This window comes from Channa argus, chromosome 4 (genome assembly GCF_033026475.1).
Source record: "Channa argus isolate prfri chromosome 4, Channa argus male v1.0, whole genome shotgun sequence".
Taxonomy (NCBI): Eukaryota; Metazoa; Chordata; class Actinopteri; order Anabantiformes; family Channidae; genus Channa; species Channa argus.
This window is the reverse complement of record NC_090200.1, coordinates 11,550,333-11,572,898: the sequence shown is the minus strand read 5'-3', so window position 1 is coordinate 11,572,898 and position 22,566 is coordinate 11,550,333. Positions and strand designations below refer to the sequence as shown.

The 22,566-nt window shown below is 41.0% G+C and overlaps 1 protein-coding gene across 3 annotated transcripts in view; it reads left to right on the top strand.

Moving 5' to 3' along the window:
* LOC137125829 (cGMP-inhibited 3',5'-cyclic phosphodiesterase 3A-like) overlaps positions 1-22,566 on the top strand; it is a 64,736-nt gene that overhangs the window by 21,228 nt on the left and 20,942 nt on the right. For 2 of the 3 annotated variants that reach the window (XM_067501934.1, XM_067501933.1), the window contains exons 2-3: positions 13,770-13,820; positions 21,735-21,995. In XM_067501934.1, the coding sequence (XP_067358035.1) occupies positions 13,770-13,820; positions 21,735-21,995 (312 nt within the window). The remainder of the gene's footprint in view (positions 1-13,769; positions 13,821-21,734; positions 21,996-22,566) is intronic. The other variant, XM_067501935.1, reaches the window with a different exon arrangement.

Here is a 22,566-nt window from a genome sequence, read left to right as displayed (position 1 = left end):
TAGCCCCGGACTTTGCTCTTTTACCTTCCACTTCTTCCTTTTTATCCCCATCTCTCTTTGTCTCACCCTGAGTCTCTGCTGCTTTCTTTATTGGCCCTATTTCAGTCATCCTCTGCCTTTTTTTTGCCTCCCAGCTCTGTCTCTTTCATGATTAGCCCCCATTTTACTCTCTGTCCTCTCCCTTCCCCTCTCCTTTCTTCTCATCTGCAAACTCTGTAATGCCCGACAAACCACCTCTTCTCTTTCCTTGCCAGATATATTTCTTTTTTCTCCCTGCCTCTCATGCACTGCTGAATTTTACTGAACAAATGACCTGACCCCTTTTTTCTACAGGCTCTTCCTTTTTACACTTTTGCCATTTCCCTTCTCTTTCTTCACTCTAGTTAGAGGACACGCTTAAATGAAAAGGAAACATACTTCCTTTGTGTATGTGTGGCTTCATCATAATAGTAATGCAGCTCTAGCCATCCTTAAAGTGCCAAAGGACAACAAAGCAAGTTCAGGTTTACTCTTTAGAAAAATTAGTTACCAGAGTGCACAGATACTCGCTAAATGTATTTCTAATAAAGATCACTTAAAGCCAGATACATCTGGATGTTCTACTCCAATAACCAATATATTATGTGCATAAATCAAAGTACCACGAAAGCTTTTCAAGCATGATAGCCAAAATCTGATTTCCACAAAGTCTGACTTTTCCATCCATAACCATCATAATGTCAATAATCAGACCAGTCTCAATCTCTAGCTGGTCGGCCAGTCTGTCGGGCCAGCCAAAACACTCACACAGTGAAGCCGTTAATGGCTCTGTGTAACGTCTGTTGTCATTGCTCAGAGAGGCCAGGGCTAAAAGCATTACACTGCCCATTTCCAACCCATTTCCTTCCCCTATTCTAAGTGGTGTACCGCTGCTAAGGAAAGGAGTATTGCTGTCGTCCAAACCTAGGAGTGATCTACCACTGCCTCTCTGTCATGTGGCTGCTCAGTTCTGCCGCTCATCCACTCAGGAGTTTGATTTGTGGCTGACAATGAAGACTGACTAGCTGTCTGGGTGACGTGTTTGGGTCGTGAGCAGGACCGCTGTAACAGACTCTGTGTCTAAGGCTAATCAACAGGGCTCAGCTCGAACAGGCGTCTGTCTTCATTTACCAATCAATTAGACGCCAGTGGAAAACAGGCCGTCTGACACAGGTGCATGTGTGTTTGTGTGTGTGTGTGTGTGTGTGTGTGTGTGTGTGTGTGTGTGTGAAGTGTCTCTGTGTGGCTGTGTGAGAGACGAAAAAGGAGAGAAATTGAGGAGGATCGAGAGCTGGTTCATGAATGTGTGTGATTCTGTGAGGTTTGCCAGAAAGGCAGCCATAAAAAATGTCACCTTACAGCTCAGCCTTGAGTCACGGCTGGGTTTCTGGCTGACTTGGCCTTGACTTTCAGTGGCTGAGGGACAGACACAGCCATGGCCATTAGTGCATTGTTGCATGCAACTGGAGTTTTAACCTGAGACCCTGGTAGCATTATTGAACCATAACTCAGTGAGCCACAGTTGAGGGTGTAATTGCCTGAGGCAAGCTCCATTCTGCCAACACAGGTTCCCTGGTTGCCCACAGTTTAGTGCAGCACTGCCAGCTCAGCAGAGGGATCAAGCCCAGTCAAGGACAAGGACAAGGTGAGACTTAGAGCCAGGCGGGCTGGATTTACACACTGCATAGGCAATGTTCTAAACACAACTCCATGCAAAAATGTAAGAAGCATTTTCAAAGAAAATACATGATCTGCTTCTATGCTGAAAGTTAAATATAATAACCATCAGGAGATGTTAGGGAGAGCATGGGAGAGCAGCTAGCCTAGCTCTTTCTGCATGGACCTTTTATTTCCTGTCTTTCCTAGGGAAATAATCTCCTTTATGTTTAACAGATTTGAAAGTGAAATTAATTATATATTATAATATAACTATAAATAACTAAAAACAATTGTCTATTGCATTTTTTCTTTAAGTGAATTCCGCTCTTCAGCTGTGCTGCCATGTTTCAAATTATCAGTGTTCTCACTATATAAAACACTGGAATGAAATTTAGTCTTGACACATGAAAAATGCACTGTTTTGCTAAAACAATCTGGCTTTGACCTGACAGGAGTCATTAAGCCACTGGATTCCAACTCCTGACAGCTCAATGCTGTTGCTTTGATCAGCTCCGTAATGTTCTAATGACCGACAGTGAATATTTATAATGTGGATGCAGGTTAGGTGGAATCTGTCTTCACACCCTCCCTCCACTCTTGTCTTCAGGGTTTTACAGTGCAAGGATTTGTTCCATGAGCTCCCCTCTGTTTACACCCCCACTCCTGTTCTTTGTACCCACTAGTTGTCTTCAACAGATCCATTTGGTCCAGGCTGGTACAGCTGTACTAATCAGGTTATATGGGGAGAAGTAATTTGTTTTGGGGTCTGTTTTCAATTAGAATAATGCACACATGGTGATAATAAACATGCAGATTTTTCAGATGGAAAACATGACCATTTGCCCAAATTTTTAACTCCAGGGTGGCCATTTTGTATTTACAAGTCTTACATAGAGCAGCCTTATCAACCATGGAGTTGAAGCTGTTTATGGCTCTGTTTTATGATACCTCTCCTTTAGACTGCCTCCGTAATTAATTGAACTACTTCCATTATACTGGATTATCCTTTCCAATTGGGCATTTTTGAGCCAGGATTGTTTTCACAATCCTGGCCGTTGCTTGTCATTTATCCAGAGTTGCTGCAGACGTTGTTTGTTTCTGCTTTTACATGGTCTACGGAAAGTGCAATTACAGCAATTACAGATGATAAGTTACACTAGCTGCAGGCTACAGACCCACTTTGTTGGACATGTACGGGATGTGAACCTCAGCTGAACATGATCTTAAAACCAGAATAATTCTTTCTTTTCATTGTTTGATTAATTGTCCTGCCACTGTTTCTAATTGACCAATTAGAGAATAACAAAACGAGGATTTGGACAGTACTACCCTGAGCAAGGTAAAGTCAGCCACCAGCACACTCTTTATCTGTTTTCTCTTCCTCAGATGGTAGCAAGATGAGCCTGCTGTTCTGTGGTGTCTTTGGAGCATGGCGTGGGGAGTAGAATTTGAAAGGCAAAGGTCTCAGCAAATTGTTTCCTCAGCTGTGCTGCAGAGTGGACTGTTTAGGTTAGGCTAAGAATTCAGAAGCCCGGTTAGAGTTTTGTTGTCTTAAACTTTCTCTTTTATCTGCAACAGAATGCAAGAAAAGGGAAAAGGGGACACGTTTTTTCCTCTCTAACAGCAATAAAGTATTTCCTGTGTTTATGTTTATTGTTCGTGTTAACAATTATCTGCTTAGTTTGTCTATTGTATATCAAAATTCTGTTATGTCCACCATGTAACCTGGTAGGTGGTGAGTATCTGTAAAAGACAAACAAGACAAAACCAAAAAAAAAGAAAAGTTTGGTAACCTGGACAGATACCAGCCACGATAAAGAAAAAAACTACAGTTCTTTACAAAATGACATACATACATATCTGATCACTGTGACCTCTACCACATGTACAGCTGTAGATTCAGATTCAACCTTCATCCACACGGTCACATTATTGTTATGCATTAGACTGCACAATACTCTTGTCACGAACATTGCTACTTATTTATAATAAAAACAGAGTAATTTTAAAGTAATTCCACACAAGTATTGTAAAAGCACCAAACAAAACATACAATTGAAGTATTCATGCGTAGAGAATTATTTGTTCTTTGTATTCATCTCTTGACAGCAGTTTTGTTATCATTTATGGATTCCATATTTTAAGTGGAACAGGAAGAATATATCAGGCAATAGCTTTTGATGAGCACAGATGCCAAACACAAAGTAATTCTTATTTCGTTTATCAGGAAAGTATAAATATAGCAAACACAGTACCAGAGAAAGATTGCTGTTCTATAATACACAATCTCTGGTCCCTCTGCTCTGCAACATCTGAGACAGCATCAGAGAACTGAGACTGATGAATGTGTGGAATGCAAGCTGACCTCACCGGTAGTACCATAACTTCAGTCACATGGCTAGGTAAACACATGTAGCAGTGTGTGTGTGTTTGTGTGTGTGTGTGTGTGTGAGCAAGAGCAAAATGTTCCTTGAAGAGAGCTTTGCTACATGTTGCTGAGCATGAAGAAGGAAACAAATATCTTGTGTATTTTTTACTCGGATTTCTTCCATGTTTAAATAGCAGACTAACAACGTTTTTTAACAGTGTTTCCTTAACTTGTGGTTAACCTTAATGTTGTTCTACATCCAGAACATCTGCAAGCGCACACACAAATGAAAACAGAACCATTTGCAAGAATATGCTGTATACAGTGGACTGATATACCGATAGACTGCGCACATATGAATTGATAAACTCAACTACACACTCTGTAAGCACACAAAGGTATAACCTTCTTATGTGCATTATATATACAATAACAAACACACTTAAACTTAATGCTCACTTTTTTGCTTGTGGAAGCTGGATTGCCCCCTTCGAATGAGTCACTGCCTTATGTGAAGGACTTTAAGTACTGTATCTTGGGGTCTGTGTTTCCGATACAGGGTAAAATGGAGCACAACATTGACGGCAGATTGGTGCAGCATCAACAGTAATGTGAACATTGTAATGAACCATTTTGGTAAAGAGGTAGCTAAGCTGCAAGGAGAGTCTCCAAGTTCCAACTCCCACCTACGGTCATGAACTCTCTTTTTCTGTAATAATTGAGAGAGCGAACAGTAACATCACAAATACAAGTGGCCAAAAATGAGTCTTGGCTGCTTGTATTGGTGATTGGGTAGATATAAGGTTTAGAGCTCTGGCATCAGGAGGGAGTAGAGCTGCAGCTCCTACATGTCGAAAGGAATTAAAATTGAGGTGGTTTCGGTGTATTTCGGTGTAAGAATGCCTCCTCTGCCCCTCCCATTGGCGGTCTTCCAGGTTCGCCCAGGTGGTAGGAAATCCCAGGGTAGACCCAGAACACACTGGAGAGATTATATATCTCATCTGGTCTGGGACAGTCTTAGAATCCTGCCGAGCTCGCTGGAAATTGTTACTGGGGCGAGTGACGTCTGGAAAACATAATACATTTGCTGCCAACGCGATCCGACCCCGGATAAGTGGAAAATAATGGATGGATGGATGGATGGACATGTTTGCACCTGTTAAAACTGTATTTTTTAATAATATGCAAATAGTTTAATTTAGTGCAGCATTAGGAAACCACTTTACACCAATGCATTAATAATAAAAAAGAGTGATTAAATTTTTCATTTAAAAAACAGTGCAGTTACATCTATTGTCACTGTTTGTTAATATGTTCACTATGTCTTTATAAGGCGATTAATATAATGTGTCAGTGTGTGTCGGGTATTTGAGTCTGTTTTCCAGTCTGTTTGGAGTTTTTTTTTTCACACAAGAATTAGAAGGTTGTATTACTACTTTTACGTCGGTAACACACTTACGTGCTTCTTCAATGACCGACTCACACACTTTAAAATAAATGTGTGTCCCTGCTGTCAGTCTGTGAACTCTCTCCCCGTCGGTGGTCCAGTCACACTGCTCAACTGAAACCATACATCATGATATTCCTTTGCCAAAGTGATAAGTGTTGCAAAACACAGTGACAGCTTTTTATTTCTAAGCTTTGGTTTTATCATTTAGCTGGGTGGAAAAGGGAACTTGAAGATATAATAGATTTTTCATAGCTTGCAAAGCATCAGTGGACCCCAGCGTGAGCTGATAGGCACCACAAAGTCCTTTTCTATTTCCCCAGAGGACATTCAACATCGCCTTCATTTTATCCCCCCGTTTTCTTTGCTTTAAGCCAGGTTTTCAGAATGGCTGTCAGCATGATGGCTGGATTTTAATGACTCTGAACTTTTCCCGATAGAGAGACGCCCACCAGAGTGTGTCAGGAAAGGCTTTCTCTTGTTCCCCTGTAACTTCAACGTCCCCACAGATCAATGCATTCCTTCTACATGGGGGGAACTGGAGTCCTCTGGGAATTTCACTGACAAAGCAAGCATTTTACAAGCTAATGGTGGAAAACCTGCCCATGGGGCTGACCTGAGTCTCTTCTAGGGGAACAAGCTCTGTAACGCAAATCTTTCCACCTGCAAAAAGAGGAAGCAGAGATTTATGCCCCATGCTGGTACGCATACTGTTTATTAGAGGCTGGTATTCACACACTTTCATGTTCGCACACACACACACACACACACACACAGACATATGTTAGCACGTACATAGAGGCTGTCCTGACCGTACATTTATCTTTATACTTCTGTAATATAGGGGTGTGATATAAAGACATATGCTTGAGTGGGTGATCACTTTCTGTGTGTTTACTGGAGTCCTGTGGTAATCTTGATGGGATTGTAAATATTCAATGTGCAGCTAAAATAGTATGTGTGTGGTCCTCTCTCTGATGAGCACTGACTAACCTCAGAACACAGACATTGCTGAGTCAGGACTGTGAATAAAAGATGAAATAAATTTACATTATGCACTGGAGGCAGCAAGGATGCACAGATTCCTGTGCAGCTTTCATAAAAAGTTCTCATTCTGCATTTCATAGATTATTTTAAAGCAAAGTTAGCTGCTCAATCTAGATGATGCACAATATTAAAAGTAGGTTTCTAAATGACATTGTTCAGCAAATATTCACGCAATGCAAAGGTTCAGTGCTTTTGCTTCAGTTCTCATGTAGAGGTCAGGTCCAAATTGTTTTGTTATTCAACTGTTCATTAACTTTGAAAACCCCTCTTGACGTAGATCACCTCCTCCAAAAGAAATATTGCCTCCTGTCCCAGTCAGACTTATGGCTTCATAAAAACATTTTATAGTGGAAGTGCAACACCCAACCCTGTTGCATGAGACATGCCCTGGGCACTAAAACTAGCTCAAATCTGCCTATTTTTCATAGCTTAAAAAAGGCCTGTGAGCAACAAAATAGGGAAAAAGCTGAGTTGATCCATTTAAACAGCCTACACTCCTAATCCATGGGCCTTTTATAACATAATTCATAAACACTACAGAAGACACATAAATCAATATTATCATTTCACGTTGGTAATGAAAGCTAGAAAATCCCCAAGTGACTAAAGGGGGGGCCCAACGGCTGAACCGCCACATGTAGGAGAAAGGCACATCTTTTTTATTGAACCAGGCCAACACAACATTAAAGGTACATAAAAGAGAATTTGTTCTGCTCTTGATGTGTATATAATTAGCTAATCAACAAGCAGGTGCAGTCACGTTTGAGGAAATGCCTCTTAATTTCTCTGGATATCGGAGGAAGAAAACTTACTCATTAAGTGGATTGCAGTGTTATAACCATTTTATTCTGACATTACTCTTTGAAACAAGCACCCCATGGCCAGAGAGCAGCCTCTATGGTTGACACGTTTTGCACTGTTTGAATCGCTTCTGAATTAAACCACTGGCACCTTGCAGACTGAACAGAGCATGGGCTTGTAAAACAAACAAACAAGTTAGTGCTGTGTTCCCTTCTCAGCTCTCCAGGCCCCAGCAGTAATCCCGACTGGACCATTATACACTAACGGCTTTGGCATGCTAGTTTGAGGTGGGCTGCCAGGTCTACCCAGCCAGATCCCTTCTGGTTAACAGCTGAATGTGTGGAGCTGGGAACCTGACTGCTTAGAGGAGAGTCGGCCAGAGCTCATCAGCAAGGAGAAACAGCATGTGCACGTGTAAATTTACAAAAAAGTATAAAAGAAGATCCTTTTTATCAATGCTACCACTGGCTGCGGTTTGAGAGATAAAGCCATATAAGCTTTCAGGAGGAGGTTTTTGCTTTTCATGCCACCATGTTTGACAGCTTTTGAGGTCAGAATATGGGGTATGCCCATTGAGGCTTTCTCTGGGTCACGGCATCTTTGTGGCCTGGGCTTCCACTCTGGGGAAGGACAGATCTATCTCTAGTAGAGACTCATACACTGGGCTTCTCCTAGGATCAGACTAAGTCTCTCACGGGAAACATAAAGACGATAAATCCCATTAGTCACACTTCAGAAATGGGAAGGAGGCTGAGTTGAAAAGTAAAGAATCAGGGAGGGGTAACCAGCAGCCACGGTGCAGATACAGTGCTGGTGTGGTGCATGTGAGCCTTTTTAATGCATATACAAGTGTAGTTTTTTTCTTCTTAGGTCTGTGTGTGCTTAGTAGCATGTGAGAGTGTGGATGCCAAGCAGCTTTTAGATGTGCATATGTTAATCTTTGCTACACACAAGTGTGTTCCTCATTCCCTGCACATGGCCCCCTGCGCTTTGGCAGCCCACCTCAATAGTTCCCTTCCCTCCAGTGATGACGCAAATGACCAACCCACGATGCTGACCCCCACGGTAAAACCTGTAAAACATTAGCCAGCGTGAATAGGAATGACTCTCTATACTCTCCTCCCAGCTGGCAGGCAGGGAAGGATTTATAGGTGTCCTACCAGCTAATGGCTGCTGTGCTTAGGGTGGATATGACCGAGGAGGAGGAGGGCAAGGTTTGTGGAATCACCTGGACAAAGAGTCAGACAGTTCAGGTCAGACATTTGTGCCTGGAACCGAGCCTTTCCACAGTCTGTTCCTGCAGTTTAACTTTACACCGTACACACCCCTATTAATTCTTAGAAGTTTAATATTGGTTTCCATTTGCCTGCTTATATTACTTTTGCTTTGTGTCCAATTAAATTCAGTATATAAAAGACACCAATGTGTTTCTCTGATTACGTTTGTTTTTTTTTCAGTTCTGTCATAATATTAGTGATGTTGTCAATTTTCATAGCAGGCATTGTCTTTTTCTGCAGCTCTAATGCTAAATTTTGAAATCTCTAAAGCTGACAGTTATAAAGAAACACAAGCTAATCTTTTTTACCTGGGTAGCCTGTATCTTTATACTTCAGAGTGAGAAATACAGTAAGACTGCAAGGTAAACCACAGGTTTCAGCACATTAATAAAAGGAAATGATACTACGATGTTTTTTTTTTTAAAAATATGTACTTTATTCCATCCGCTACAACAAATTACCCAACAAGGAAATTCTGTAAATATACATTGTCATGATTTTCAAAGCTGTCATCATAAAACAAAGAGCACATTTTCTCAGATGAATGTTGGAGAAACAGCTAAATGATACTAATCATGAGAATACCTCCATCTGCAGGTGCAAAATAAGATTACACCTCTTTCACCTGCGCTATACAGACTTTACTGTGGCTCTAACATCCGTGGAGGTGAGTTTAAGGATCTTTGCTTGTTGCCTTGACGGCGTCCTTACAGCTAAGCCACTACCATTTTTGAAGGCTTCATATAGTCAGACTTAGTAGAATCTGATCTAATTTCTTCATGTGAGCTGAACTGAAAGTGAGGACAGGGATGTGTGAGTCAAACTCTGCTGATGTCAGAATATCTTTGACAGAGAGCAGTGATTAAAGAAAAATGGAGAAATAAGTAGGAACATTTTCAGAGATCTCGAGGCAGTGGGTGTGAATCTGAGTGCATGTGTGTCTGCATTTATGTGCTTTAGGCATGTGTGTGAATTTATGACTTTGCAGACCTTACTGTAAGTGAGCGTAGCAAGTTTAATTGGACAGAGAGGTGGTGCATAAAACCCTTGGGCCAAGCTGATTGGAAATCTTGCAGACTTATCTGGTTCTTCAATACTGCCTTAATTAACCCAACCCTAGTGAAAGATCAGCACTCTCTCGTTTCACCTTCCCTCTGCTCCAACCAGTAGATCTCTAGTCTGCACTTCTTCTAACTGCGTCTTCAATGGACACTGAATCTGGGTCCCAGTATATCTAGTGCACTAACAATGTAACACAGCTACTGAAGATCCAAGTAGACACACATCAACTACAGTCATATGAAGCCAGTAATGAGGGACAAAATAGGACGCGGGAGGCAGAGGAGGAAAACGAATGAAGCCCAAGTCATGAATGAATCATTAAGAAACACTGCTAGCGGTTCTCTTGCACTGAGTTATATTGAGACAAAGCTCATTCTGGTTCTCTTTCTAGACCAATTTAGAAAAGCACTCTGCAGTTAGTTGATGACAGTGGGTCAGGCTCATTGTGAGGCTTCAGGATGATCAGAGTGAAAATTGAGCACCTGTAGTAGGTGCTGGTGTCGTAGCTCCACTTCACACCCACAGGGAAGTGGTTCTCAACTGGTTACTGGCGGCAGCAAGTTAAACAACAAGCATATTCCAGTAGTTTGTTTGTGCTTTGACACCGTGGTGTTTACCCAGCACCTCAGAGGCATGACAGCTTGCTGTGGGCTGTGGCTCAGAGCCACGATGGTGGACAGGGCATGGCTGCACACTGGCATTCACACTGCTGCCCTCTTAGCACTCTGGGTGAGAGGAAGGCTGGGAGTTTACGTGGCTGGCACTAGTTTAAGTCATGAAACTGCAGTTTAGTTATTCAAGCAGTGGCTATATTTTTGTTCGCTGCATTCTTCATATTTTTGAATTATTATTTACATATTTATGTACATTTACATTCACATCTAGTTAAGAAAAATACAGTTATCATCTTTATCTTTATTATCAGATAAATCTTAATTGGCACTCTTTTGTTTCAGCGGCAATCCTACTGTATCCTTTCTACTTTACCAGGCCAAGCATCACACATTCACACATACTGTACATTAACAAACAGATGACGCCAGTATGACTGTGTTGTCATAAGAACTAATAAACTACCTTTGCCAAATGAAACCACCAAATGACATGATTTACATTGCATAAAATCTAAAAACCAGACGGAAGTAGTAATGGAAAAATTCCCATGTCTGCCACTCCATGTGAACACTGACAAAACATTGGAAAAAATAAAATATCCATTTGAAAATAATTCAAATTGACCCATTTGGAATATAAAAGTGAAGATGGAGTTCAGTAAGTTTTTAAGTTATTCTTATTTCTAATGTATATAAAAAAAGTCCTTTTCTTGGCTTCACCCTCTATGCACGTGTAGCTAAACTGCACTGTTTTGACTTCTTTCTCTTGCTTGGTTCTTCACCAGCATCACTCTGGATCATGAAAGTACCGTAAACCTTCAGAATGCATTTACAATAGTAAAGAGGCCCATAAAAATATCTTCAACCCCACTGAGTGTGTCATGTTACTCTGGTAGCTATAGTGCCATGATTGAAAGACAAACCTGACACAAAGACACAAAGCATTTTTTCCTGCCGAAGACTGGTTTCAGTCTCTTTTTAACCATGAGTGTTACTGTAAATGATGGAAAGCCACCGCTAGACCTGTTTTTTTCTAAGTCATGGGGCGGCACAATGAATCTAGCAGAGGGTGAAACAAAGGGCATAACTTCTACAAAGTTGTTATTTTTCCCAGTAGGTGCACTGGAGCTTTAGGACAAAAACAAATCCATTTGGAAATTTTACTGCTTTGTCTGTGTTATGCTGCCTGGAGGGTGTCCATGAAAAACCAAAAGATATCTAATAAATCACTCATCTGTGGTTTTACCTCTTCAGACGTTATATTGGCAGCGAGCTGTCATATGTTTTAGGTACAGTCTTACATCACTCTTCTCTATTCTCCCGAAGCAAAACAAGGTAATAAAGCTTGAACAAGACCTTTTGTTTTTCTGGTTTTCATCGTTATGAAAATTATTAGCTGACTCCAACAGAAGATATATAGACTCTTATGTCTTGTAATCTTTCTTTTTTTAGTAGTGAAATGTTTATGTTATAGCATCTGTGAAGTTATTGTCCGTTTGGCATTTTTGATTTCTGATAAACTTGCTTTTTTGTCTTGGAAACAAAATAAGGTTTTTTTTAAATTTCTCATTTATTCTGTTACTGGGGATTTGAAGTTTAAAAGGGCTAAAACTTTGAATTTATACAACCTTCACTGAAAAAAGAATTTAAACACAGCAGCACCCGACTGAATCCACTGTTTGGTTTAGTAAGTAAGTAGTACACATTCACATTTATTTGTTTATCACATCTTTAGAGCCAGTCTCAGAGGAAATTAACTCCACTGTGGCCTGTGAAGTTATCAGCATCACTCAGATTTTATGCTCAGCTTTGATTTTGTGGGGCTTTTTTGTTTTGTCACATCAAAGGGGGAATGTAGATTTCTGTGTAGTCTGGGTCTGTCTCTCGGAGCAGAGAGATGAAATGTTGGGTTACATAAGATTGTAAGAACGAAAAGGCAGTTTATGCATGTGCGCCTGCAAAGCCTCACTGATTCTAGGACTTTCTAATGGAGCAGGCCTCTGCGGCAACCAAGCCCGCTGACAGCTCCCTTTCCTGTAAAAGCAAAGCCCTGTCGTCGGAGCAGTAAAGAATAAGACACACAGCCCCTAGCTGGCCAGTATTATCATTTACAATAATTTACATCATACAAGAGCCTTTTACACAGTTGATTGCTTGTTGACATTCTTTTCCATCGAGTGTGGTTATTTTTATGCTTGAGAAGGTATGTGCATGTGTGATGGAGCCTAAATTGACTCACATATTATCGTGCTGATGATTGGAGAATCCAGGCTCTTCATAGCTGTGGTGCTCTGGATAGAAAATTGAGGATAAAAGAATGAGATGAGGATGTTTGTTGAGGAAGGGCAAATCCCTTATACTGTATTGTTTTACAACCTTCTAAATGTCAAGCTGTGGAAAACCCATTACTCTTCATGGATGAGTACAGTGTGCATTGCAGTGCCAGTTTTCTTTTCTTACTCTCTAAGTTGCCATGTTGGAGCTGCAGCCATGCTGTTCCAGAAAGTATCCAACAAATCAGACAAAAAAACAAAACGATAAAAAAAAAAACTTTTTGCTCAAGGCGTTCAGAACAAGAGAACCAGAGCTAGTGAATTTTTCAGATTTCATTCCTAATGCTGTGAGCAACAAAACCCCATTTTCGGTTCACATCTATTGAAGTGGATAGTTGGAGGAAGCAGTGTGGCCGGAAAACTTAAAAAACACTAGCAGGTAACACTAAAACTACAGTATCTGCATGGTTAGGCACCATTGGGAAAATGGGTAAACATATCTGCTTTTTATAGGCAAGATTTTACAGCCTAAAGTACCTTATAACAAGGGAACGTGAGCAGTAACTCCACTATTGTATTTGTTTAGTATCAAGCAGCACTGTGGGAAAACACTCCACAGAACATCACTGCTGTCCAGAGAAGCCCATCGCACTGGTGACTAAAACCAACTGTTTCTTCGTAATGTTTTCACACACAGCATGGCACAACTCAGTGACCTCAGCTGATACAGTAAATTACTCCTGAATTATCAATTTGGCTTGTATGCCCAGTTGGAGGGGGGCTCTCCTCCAACATGTTCTCCAAAAACCTGTGACAGAGCTGCAAAAATGCATTTGGTGACTCCCATGAAAGTAGAAAACGGGTTTATGAGGTCTGTGGGAGGGCACAGTGGTTGGTAATTAGATAGCATAAAAATCTTCAGCCTCTACCAGCCCAGTGGCAGTGAATAGGAGCGAAAAGTAAACCAAACCTGATGTCTGTGCTTTATGTGCCTTATTTTTTATATATATTGTTTTACATTTATGAGTGTTTCCATGCCCTCGACACTTCCTCAACTCTTTGCATCACTGACCCTGCTCCTCCTCTTTTCATCTGCAGCGCAGTATATCTCCATTATGGTTTAGCCTCGGATGTAGGCCGCTAACAGAAACAGGATGTGCCGGACTGTAGTTTGAACATGCTTCTGTCTCTGTTTTCCCACAGATACTCCCCCGCTCAGATTGGGACCACAAGAGAGGCTCCCGAGGATCACAGGTTAGCACTGTGCACACAAAAAGACACACTAGTAGTAATAATAATCATAAACAGTTGACAGGAAAATGCACACACACAGCTCCCTTGTGTCTGTCACTCACTCACACACCTCATAAATGATGCAAAAAAGAAAAGTCCAGCCACTAATAGGGGCTTTTCACACACTCATTTTAACCATGGTTAAACAGCATGTTCAGAGGTGACAGCACCTTGTTGTACTCTCTTAGGCTGAGGATGCAGCTCTGTGATTTGGCTGCACAAGCTATTAAAGGTCAGGGAATTGAAACTAGAAAGACTTGGCACAGGGGACACAGCTTGCAGAGGGCGGTTACACACAGCCCCATCCTTGAGATTACCTTCTTAATGTGTGTGTGTGCGTGTGTGCTTGTGTGTGTGTGCGTGTGTGTGTGTGTGTGTGTGTGTGTGTGTGTGCTTGAGAGCTGTTACAGAGTTTAAGGGCAGGACTCTGGAGTACATGAAGAACAAACACTTTAGGGTGGCTATATACTCTACAGTAGGTGTGTGTTCTCTTCTGACGGTTCTCCCATTAGAAGGACATCCTATAGAAATGACAACACATCTATGATGACAACGCTTGGGTAGTGGTAAATGCCGCAAAGTTGTGGTTGGCAAGAAAATTAGGGGATGTTTCATGAATCGCAATCATAACTGTGCAGCGCAGGATTGGCTTGAAATCAAATTTTACACTGTATAATTTCCCGGATGCTAAGACTCATAGAACAGTATATCTGTTCCCAAAATCTGCCTTCAAGTGTTATCCCTGCAGAGCAGAGAAATGCTCAAATAGCATGTTACTCTTTTGAAATATTGTCTGAGGCTCAAATCAATTTATGTGGGGTTGGTAGGCAAGCACATATTTTTTGATCGATGCCCTCCCTAAGCTGCCATTTCAGCTCAGTGGTCAGTTCTGTCTTTTTTACATTTGGGTACGCAGTGCATTCATCAGTGGAATCCTGTAATGATCCAAAGACTGATGAGAAGTATAAGAAGTCTAGACTTGCGTTGCCATTTCTCGCCATCTCCTGACTGTTTTCCCTTAGGTGTGCTCTCGTGGGTCGGGTTGATGGTCAGTGAGCCTGGCTGTGCTTTACTGTGCCTACTGCGTTTAAATCACACACCTCACTTTAGCCGGTGATCAGAGCAGTTGATTGATCTTCACTTTGTTATATTCACCAACAGCACACACATCAGCAGGCTCATTTTCCAAAACCACATCTTTCTTTCCCCCTTGGGCCAGAGCTTGCAGTGGATATGTTAGCTTAAGGATTGACAGTAAACTTATGTATGGAAAGAGCTATTTAAATATTTGTATTTGACTTGAAAACACATTGGTTTTGGAACATTACCCGGGGAGATTATTGGAGAAAAGAGTGCTTGTAGGCCCATATCTTGTGACTGTTATTCTAAATTACAGAAAGGCTGGAAGAGTGGTCTATGAGGCAGACAAGCCATGACTTCGCAGTCATGTTAAAGATTTCTCAAAATGACTGAGATCACTTGAGATCAGTGTTTCTTAATCTGCGGGTGTGAGAGTGGAAATAGGTCACTGCTCTTTTACTGTTTGGTCCCATCATGACTAGTGAAGTACTGTATCATTAAATTAGGCCCTGTGGCAAGACAACATTTAAAGCTAAAAGACGATTAAAACATTTAAGTACCTGCTCTTTTTGACTGTCATCTGTCACAAATGATATAGACACTGTTATCGAGCTTCACACAAAAAAACTCTGAGAAAAACTGCAGAATTAAATGACATTTTAACTTGGGTTTTTGTTGTAGTGTGCCTGTTCAGTTAGCAAGATTTTAAAAACCTTGCAACCATGCCCACTGGAGTGCTGATGACACCTGTATGTGCTTCTGCCTCTACCAGTCATGTGTGTTTGTCTCTGTACCTCTGTTCTTTTAATCTTAGTTGGCTCCTTTGTTGGAATCAAACACCCTGAAATATTGTGAAGGAAAAACAAACCTCTCCTTGGAGATGAGATGGCTGCATGTTAGGGGTCAATTGGCCTGACCTTTCCCACTAAAACTTTAATGAGGCAGTTTTTTTGTCGGGGGGGGGGGAGGTTCTTCCCCACATCCCCAAACACCTCCCTTTTTAATAAAATATATAATAGCGTGTAATTGTAACCTGGCCACAGCCCATGGTCTGGCTTAGCACAACTTCAGTCTTAGCTGACAGAGGGCTTGTAAGGGGAGCTGGGTCACTGTGGGGGTGAGAGTTGTTTGGGGAAGAGGGGGAAGTGTAGTGCTGCTGGACGTAGTTTTGGCTGCAGGAGCTGATGCAGGGAGCGCGGAGTGTCTCGGTGGGGTTTTATGTAACGGTTATGCTGTGATTCACACTGTATCATTGCTCTGTTATTCTAAGTAGAGAACACCACCATCTCCCAGGCTCCCGTTCAGCCTCTTCAACTAATCCATCTCGACAGACATAATCAGGGCCATTACACTGAAAGAGAAAAGTGCATAGTAATCATTTTTTTAAACATGCTGGGAGTTCTGCAAAGATTTAATTAACGAAAAACAAAGTAACGGACGCACTTTAGAAATTTATTTTTTTTAATATTTGCACCAGCTACTTGCTCAGCAGATTCCTGTATCACAGTGTGATAGTTTGTGTGTGGGGTTAATTGCAGGATAAGCACTGCAGTGTGTGTATCTGTGCCTTATGAAGAACCAGGACTGCTTACATTATTAAAATGCATTTACTAGGAGAATCAAATGCCATTCTCCAGTAGACCCCTGAGGCATTTGTCCGGTCCCTAGCTCTCCTCTGGGATACATTATATTCTCACCACTGCACAATTTTAAGAAGGCCACATATCACCAGTGTTTTACTAGAGGCTTAGAGGACTGTATGTTTAGACAAGGGAACCAAGGGTTCAAAGGGCATGTAGTGGACCATCTCAGAAATTACAAATATGTGACCTCCGTGTCTGTGTATCCATTAATTATTGCCAGTAGACAGTAGGATCAGTGTTTTGTTTGTTGCACAAAATGCACCTCATCTATCTTCTGCAGTTATTGGCAAATACATGTGGACACAGCAGGAACTCAAGTAATCAGATTTTCATCTCCCAGTGTTGTTGCAATGATTGAAGTAAATGATATTTCACATGAGAAATTTATATTTTGTATGTGCACATATTTGCTGGGTTTTTTAAAAGAAGGTTTAGCTAAGTCTAGTCTGGAATTTGCAAGTGGCTTGATACATTAAAACAGCACAAAAATTATTTGCAATTAATATGTGGTCCATATTCGGTGTTCGTACTGCAACTAAATTAACAGACACAGCTAAGCAGGGGCTAGAGTACAGTGAGTCTGTGTGGACAAACAGCTTTTCACTCTTAAGGAGTGATTGCTGGTTTGTTTTGACTGGCCCTCAGTTTGGTTTACATGAAATTCTGAGCGAGTGTTAATCTATGGCATGTCTATTAATGTGCTGTTCCAAACTATGTTCTCACAGGCAGTTAAGAGCATTGATCATGTACATGGTTGTTATTCATAGTAAAACATTTTAACAAAACGTTCTTGCACAGTTTAGTGTATGAATTGGCTTACGTAGGAGTCATAAAAACTGTTTATTGACACTACTAGCCATTTTTTATTGAATGTAGAATGTCAACAAAAGCTGTGGGTTTGTGACCAGATATCACACTGATTTGTGGTAATTTTGTGACCAGAGGTGCTGGCATTGGCCAGATTAGGGGTATCAATGGGTGTGCAAAGAGCTGGCGTCTGTCAAATCAGGTGCTTTCCTGTGTTTTAAAAGCAGTGTTTCTTCTGCTAAGGTTTGGCCACGTACTGTAAAAAAACACCAAATGGCTGCAACAGGAAAGAATCCACATACTCTAAATTGTTTCTACTTGGATTGAAGAAGGTCACTATGGTTTAATCTTCAATGGTACAAAACAGTCCCATGCATTTAAAAAGAGGATAAATCTTACTCTAAATTATCCCACTGTTAAAATGCCCTTGAGGGTATTTAACATCTATAAACACAACACACTAAAGTGCAACACACTGTCTAGTGTTGTGTGGCCCCAGCACTTATTTAAAGCAACAGTTTGACATCTTTAGAAATGCGCTTATTTGCTGTCTTGCTGAGGGTTAACTGAAAGGATCAATTCCACTCTTGTGTCTCCATAGTAAAAATACATTTATTTTACAGCCAGCCTAGCTCTGCCTGAAGGTACGGATTAAACAAACACTATACAGTGTTTAATTTGTGAGATTTAAAGCTGCTGGCAGGTGGACCGGCCTTGCAGGTGGTGTTGCCTTTGGACAGAGCCAGCCTAGCTGTCTCCCCTTTATTTCAGTCTTTGTTCTTAACTGGTTGTATATGGAATCTACGATAGAGACGTGGCATTGATATTTTTATTTAACTCTTCGGTTATTATTATTTTTGTTATTATTTTGTAATTTTTGGGGTTGGGGGCTATCTGCTTATATCGCCTTTAAAAGAAAGATTTTTATGTCTCCCTTGAAAACAGGGCGATGATGAATCATTTTAAAAACAAGGAAGCTGTTGTTTCACTGATCAAAGAGACTTTTTTTCTTTTATTCTCCACAATTTCAAGTAGTTACTCCCATAAATCCTCCACACAACTGTGCGAGAAGCTGGATCCCTAACTATCTCTGAAGGTTGTATTTCTCAGAAAAATCTCTATAGAGAGGAATGTGAGCCAGTGGCAGAGGCTTGTTGACAGTTCCCAGATGTGGATGTGTGTTACTATAAATGTGGTGTAAGGCAACAATACAAAAAGATAATGTATATTTTGGCAACCATTTAGAAAATAAGTAATTTAAGACATACAGTCCCAATATATATAGATATCAATCTGAGGGTTTGATGTAATTTACAAACACTGCAGGCATGTCAAAGGTAAGAAAATACACCATGGTAATTAGAGAAAAATATTCAGGAATTCACGCCATTTTAACATCTGTTTAAAAGCTTTTATCTGTGATACTCACAGTACCTTTGCCCAGACGGGGGTCACTGTATGTGGCTCATCTGAGTTCTATCCTCTCAGACAGTGAAGCTTACTGCTACAGAGTTGGCCATGGCTGATGAATGAAACTGGTCGTCTAACCTGACAGAATATCCTTATATAACCTCATGATATTATGTAACTTACTTGCAACGTGATCTCTTACAGGATGTCCATTGATGATTTTTTGATGTTTTAGGTTGCATATTGTTGTAAGAGCAGGAAAATCAGAACTTGTCTTCCAGCCAAGATGTAGTTTTTAAAAGATAAATAAAAGCCTAAACAGGGATGGTTGGGAGACTCTAACTTCTTGTCTCTGTTGAAGGCTTTCGGAGACAATGGTAGATATATATTTTTAACAGCACATGTTTCTTATGCAGCAAGGATTGCATATAGTAACAGATAGGTTTTTACCACTTTTTCAGGCAAATAAGAATAGTACAAATCCAGGGGAAGCAAGATTCCCACTGTGTACTCAAAGCTCATGTCTCAATTGCTACCCATGCACCTGGAGCCTTTCACCACACTTTATTTTTCATGTCGGTTTTTGGGCATTAAGTGGCTTACTCCTAGTACAAAATACACCCAACACATTCATCATTCCTTCCCCTTTGTGGCCCCTTAGGTCCAATTTTGGAGTTTGTCAAGCTTGGTGACGCAAGGCTCTGGATGCACATGTTTATCTAGTAGTTGCTTATGTGTTAGTGTCACTGTGCTGTATATTTGCCTTTGTGTATGTTACTTGTGTTTTCATGTCACTTTTGCGGTCTGAGAACTAGGGGTGGTGACGCTGCACATGTGTGTGTTTGGAGATGCTAAGGCCCCCTAAGGATCACTGTTGTTGTCTCCGTCCAGCCAGATGTTCACCAGCAGCCACATTTACCTTTGACCCCCTTTTTAGCAAAGTCCTAAATCCGCCTGTAAATTAGCCGAGAGACAGTTGTTTACATCTTATCGTCATTGCTTGCATTAGAGCAGAGCAGCCAATAGGAAATAGGCAAAAGAGAAAAAAAATAAATAAAAGAAGAAATGAGATACAAGAGAATGCTTGTCTGTCCAGAAATTTTCCATCAGATGTCCCAGTGGATCTCTCTGTGTCTTTAAAAGACATTAACTGTGTCTACTCACTGGTAATATGTCAAATCTATCAATAAATGTTTGTCATCACATGTGGATAACCTTATGTGGAGGAAGGCCCTGCAACCCACTGAACACACACCTTTTGTATTTTTGCAGACCAAAAGGAAAATTGTATAAATACAGTAACTTATTTGATGTGACTAGGAAAATAAAATGCAAGACCTTCACTGTTCCCACAAGTGGAGACAAATGAAGGGTGTTCACACATGTGTTGTTCAGGTCAACCTCTTGCCACTTAGCCAGTGTAAACAGAATAATTTTGGTTGCCTGGCGGCTGGTGTCAAAGTGAATGGGACATTGGGGGAGAAAAATCATATAACATTCTTTGGGGGAAAAGGGAACTCACAAGCTTATTAGATAAATTAGCTTGCAGCCAAGACTGACCTGTGTTTAGTTGTGGTCGTTCAACTGATCTGGGCACAGCAATTAAGAGTAAGTTGTGAACATTTCACTTTACCCTGTGAAACAAGGCTGGCTCACACTACGCTGGTGCCTTCAAAGCCGTGGGGCAGTCGGTCAGAAACGGATGATGGCTGTTGGCCGTCTGAGAGGTCAGGAGTGAGGAAGTCAGTGGTGAGGCTCCTGCTGGGACATTGCTAATGAATCCACTCATTAAGCATTAAGCAAGTGCTTCACAGCTGTTCTGAACATGTTTCATTTTGTTGCTGAGGACTTTTAAAGGCTGCTAGTCAACTCCTACTACTGTGAAGTACCACTCCCTGTTCCTCCTCGTGTTTTTGCTTTCCCTGAGCTAAAGGTAGCCATATAAGGTGTAGAATAAATGTCTTGGATGTGTGAGTGCATGTAGGTGTGCACATTTACAGTATGTGAGACTGCGTGTGTGATAACACAACTACAACGCTTGGCAGAATCTCATACCAATAATATTATTGAATAGTTCCTGTAATAGTGGTTTTAATCAATTATCAGTTGTTTTATTATTTTTAATGTTGAAGTGAATTTTAGTGTTATCATTTGCTTTATTTTGTTGGTTTCTCCCTAAGCTACTGAATGTTGACATTTGAAAAAACTGTTATGACGGTTTACATCGGCCAAAACTCCTGCTCAATGTTTATTTTACCTATTGTACAACTTTTCTCCAAAATTACTTTTACATGAAGACTGCAGCAACTTTCAAATCTTTATGTATCAGCCTAATTGTAAATACATTGATATCAAAAGTTAAAGTGCTTCCAGTGAATGCAAGCTGAAACATGAACATTATTGTATATTAGTTCTGTATTACGTTTTACTTCAATATTTGATCTGTTTTACTGATGCATTAATATGCAGTCAGTGCTCAGAGAGAAAGCATTGTTTCAGCTTTCTCTCAGGTGGTTTTGTGTTAGCAAAGAACAGGCTAACATGCATCATGTTTTAAAATCCATTAGAGAGTTAAGTCACATTAAGTACAAAAAGCTCAGAAATGTGCTCAACAATAGAAGTCTATTTAAGTAAACACGCTACTTCAAGACAGTTTTCAAGGGTAAGGATGTTTGTCTTAGTGCAAAATCATAAACTACTCTGTAACTCCAGTTTGACTGCCAGGTCCGTAGGATAAACAACACAAGTGATGCCAATGTCACCGTTAACCACATTATGTTCTCACAAGGGAGCTGCTGACACAGTTTGTGCACCTGCTCTTCACGGCTGCCAACAAGAAGCTGCAGCCATTAATTAGCATCAACTCACTTTACCTATAGCTGCCATGACATTTCATTTTTTGTCTCTCTGTCTCCCTGTGTCTCCCTTCTTATAGTCATCAGGCACCACTGTCATGGTGGACATAGCGGTGATGGGAGAAGCCCACGGACTAATTACAGACCTGTTGGCTGACCCTTCTTTGCCTCCCAACACCTGCACCTCCCTGCGGGCTGTCAGCAAACTGCTAACTACCCAGCTCACCTTCCAGCCTCTGCACCGGCCACGCCCGGCTCCCCTGCTCAACCCCAACGATGCCTACATCTGCTCCGACTCAGAAGAAGGACCAGAAAAAGGAGAGAAGACATCTATCCACAAGGTAAACAAATGAAAAAGACAGAGTGTCGTGATTTACTCGTTACTTGTAAGTTATGCAGTGCTAAGTAGTCGAGATGAAAGTGGGTATATTTCACCTGAATATCAAAAGTCAGAACTGTTCATCAGATGTAGTCAAGACCCAGACACAAAACAATTTGGTTTGGAAAAAGGTGAAATAATCCTTAAATGGAAATATGGTCCACCCTATAAAAGTCAAATGATTTATACACCACGCAGTGCTCACCGCACATGTTAATCTTTTAGCCCATGTTTCAGCTAATGAGGGCTTCCTGCTCTAAGAGCTTTTAGTATCAAATGAAGGAGTGTATTTTCAAAGAGTTGAGTGAAGAAAAATAGAGCGCGTCAACTGCTCGGAGCCCTGTTCTCCCTGTAATAGCCACAGCTGTGTCAACATGACAGATGTGCAGAGCCAGACAGTGTGCATGTGTTTATGTGAGTTGAGTAGAAGAGGGAAGGCAAACATAAAAGTGGACGGACGTCTCAAACCGTTACAAAGAGGAAAGTGTCAACAAAAAAGGACCCCCACCACAATTATGGATCCAGCTATTAGT